The sequence below is a fragment of the Microtus pennsylvanicus genome, chromosome 8 (assembly GCF_037038515.1).
Source record: "Microtus pennsylvanicus isolate mMicPen1 chromosome 8, mMicPen1.hap1, whole genome shotgun sequence".
NCBI classification, from domain to species: domain Eukaryota; kingdom Metazoa; phylum Chordata; class Mammalia; order Rodentia; family Cricetidae; genus Microtus; species Microtus pennsylvanicus.
Genome location: NC_134586.1, coordinates 11,386,764 through 11,389,607, shown reverse-complemented (window position 1 = coordinate 11,389,607; position 2,844 = coordinate 11,386,764). Strand labels below are relative to the sequence as shown.

At 44.9% G+C, this 2,844-nt stretch overlaps 1 protein-coding gene across 1 annotated transcript; it reads right to left on the bottom strand.

The window, feature by feature from the left end:
- Positions 1 to 269: 269 nt before the first annotated feature.
- LOC142855430 (immunoglobulin-binding protein 1b-like) lies at positions 270 to 1,869 on the bottom strand. The gene has a single exon (XM_075981923.1). The coding sequence runs from the start codon at positions 1,595 to 1,597 to the stop codon at positions 563 to 565; it is 1,035 nt and encodes a 344-aa protein (XP_075838038.1). The 5' UTR covers positions 1,598 to 1,869; the 3' UTR covers positions 270 to 562.
- Between the last annotated feature and the right edge of the window lie 975 nt (positions 1,870 to 2,844).

Sequence of the window (2,844 nt, the reverse complement as noted above, 5' to 3'; positions counted from 1 at the left end):
AGGCCATTTTAACATCCTCCTGGGGGGTTTCTCAATTTGCTGTTCTTAAACAGCAGCATTCAAGTATGATTCAATCTTCCATATACTATATATTTTCCCAAATGCACATATCTACAGTGGTTTAATTTATCTCACACCCAGATATTAACAATAATTAAAAACACTGTAATGAAACTTACGTAAGTGTTCTCTCTGGATATATATATATATATATATATATATATATATATATATAATCTTTCCAAGCAAAGGGGGTTTTATTATTTTTTTAAAGAGAAATCATGCAGTCAATGCTTGCACAACCATTTCTCAACACTCTTTCTATCCACTTAAGAAACTGCAATATACCTTCATGAGAATAATGCCCAAACGAGAGCACCAGATATTAAATAGGGTGCAAATAAATCTCAAAAGCGGTACTTTATTGAATGCGAAACTAGACTCAGTATCTTTGCCTTTGTTGCACACGTCTGGATGAGGGGCACAAGCAAGGGAAGAGAACAAGGTTACCCTTGTGTGAGGAGATGAGTGGTCCAGCATCCTTTTCCCACTGGAGGGGAGGTTAGCCCATGTTCTGTCGGTTGCCATAGCCCCTAGGATGGGTGTCCTTCCAGTCATCCCACTGCTGCATCCTGTGGAGGGCATCCTCATCTTCCTCTTCTTCCTTTTGCTCCAGCTCCGGCTCTTCTTCTTGCTGAGCCACTCTGTGGGAATCAGGTGGTGGTGCTTGCTTTTCGACTTCCTTATCTGATGACGGTAAAACCTCACATTTCTGCTGCTGCTCATACCAGTCGTTCACCGTCATAGTCGCCAGACTTGGGTACCCAGCTCCAAAGACTTGTGCTTGGGCAACGCTCCGAGTGAGGACAAAGGGTTTTATTGGAGGTCTCTCCTGAGGAGGCAAACGAGAAGCTGATGCCTCACTGGAGGAGTCTCTTTCCCTCAGGATCTCTAACTCCTGGTCGATGCTCTCGATCTCATCCAAGCTGATGTTGATCCACCTGCGCAGCTGCAGGAGGTAATATTCCCGCACACGCTCGTCATCAGCCTGACCACTCTCCACTGCTGACTTCAGGGCAGCCAGCTTCTGCTCCACCGCCTTATTCTGCTTGTACCTCTGGATTTTGGCCTGCCTCTGGGATGCCATGGCAACGAGGTTGGGCTCCAGGACGGCTGAAGGGGGCTGGTTGCTTTCCTGGGAGCTGCTCTGGCCCCAGGGCAGCTGAAAATCTGCCAAGTGGTAGTTGTGGCTCTGGGTTAGGAAGTTCATGAAGTGCTCTCGAGCCAGCTGCAGGTGGTTGAAGCGATGTGTGGTGTCCACCAGCTTCAGTGTGAGCGCGCCCTTCAGGGCCGGCAGCAGCAGATACTTGAGGTCAGCAGAAGCAATCTCCTCCCAATCTTCATTCCTGCTGAACATATCGAGCTGCAATAACATGTCCGAGGCTTTCTCCAGGAGTTCCAAGGCCCTCGTTACCTTATCCTGGATTAGCCTGGAGCCCATGGGTTGCGTTGAGGCTTCTACCTCCTCCAGAAGTTGTCTGCCGGTTTCCAGCAAGTCCGGAAGCCTCGGCGTCTGCAGCTCCTGCTCAGATGCCATCTTGCCGGAAAAAGGAAGCCGGAAGTAGGAAGCCGGAAGTCTCTTCAGCGCAGGTGGGCTTGGAACTTTTTATGCAACTGCTCCTGGCCTGGAATGGGCTGTCCTCCTGCCTCAGCCTCCGGAGGGATGGGATTACAGATGGTGCCATCAAACCCTGCTTCTTCTCAGTGTCGTATTATAGTATTTCCCCCTTGTGATGGCGTGGTGTGAAACAACTGCGTATATGATGAGACGAGATGAATGATGTCGGCATGGTAACCATTGCTAGGCTACCAGAGAAGTGTCTCTTGAACAGAAGCACTCTGTTAGTGCTCTCCGTTGCTTTAATAACAGAAATGGCTGCCGAGTGAATGATGCATAGGGAGCCAATACAGTGCCGATGCACTGCATTAACGAGTGATCGCTGTGTGGGGAGGAGCAGGATGGCAAAAGATTTCACGATGCCTCTCAGCTTTGTATTCAAATGGCAGAAGCCTGGATTCTTTATGGAATTTTGCAGTTTATATTTTGGGTTATCACAGATGGTAACGGAAACCGCGAGGTGTGTGTGTGTGTGTGTGTGTGTGTGTGTGTGTGTGTAGGGGTGGTAATATAATATAATGTTAATATAATGTTAAAGTCCACTAAAAGATACTGTTTCCTCTATGGTGTGCCAGAACATCTTTCTCTGAATCTGTTACTATATGAATTTTTATAGTCATTATACTTTTGGGTACTTTCCTTTTCTTTTTAAGATTTATTTTGATTTTATATATACATGTGATTGTATGTATTTTTGAGCAGCAGAGGTGTGCAGTGCCCAGTGAGGTCAGAAGAGGACGGCAGATTCCCCTGGAACTGAAGTTAGTATTTGGATGCTGAGACACGAACCCAGGTTTTCTGTAAATGCAGGAATTGCTCTTAACCCTTGAATCACTTTTCTAGTCCCAGTTTGAACTTCTTGACCGGATGTCTGTTGAGTTTAATAACACATGTGACCTTCAACTTAGCATATTATTATGATTTTCAAGGGAATTAATTTGGAGAACTCTTAGAATTTTTTTTCTGGTACATGTAGGCATAGCTGCATCCACTCATTTTGAAACATATGAGGTCTATGGTTGCAATTTCTACTTTTACCCCATTGTATTACAATCCTGATTAACTTGAAGATTCAAAATACATAATGATAGCATAATGATTGCGTAGCTAAATAAATTTATCTTTAATTGTATAATTTAATATAAGCTTTCAAGTTCCTAATTTTG

Excerpts from the sequence above, each read along its gene's own strand:
- LOC142855430 (XM_075981923.1), bottom strand. The coding sequence starts at position 1,597 with ATGGCATCTGAGCAGGAGCTGCAGACGCCGAGGCTTCCGGACTTGCTG.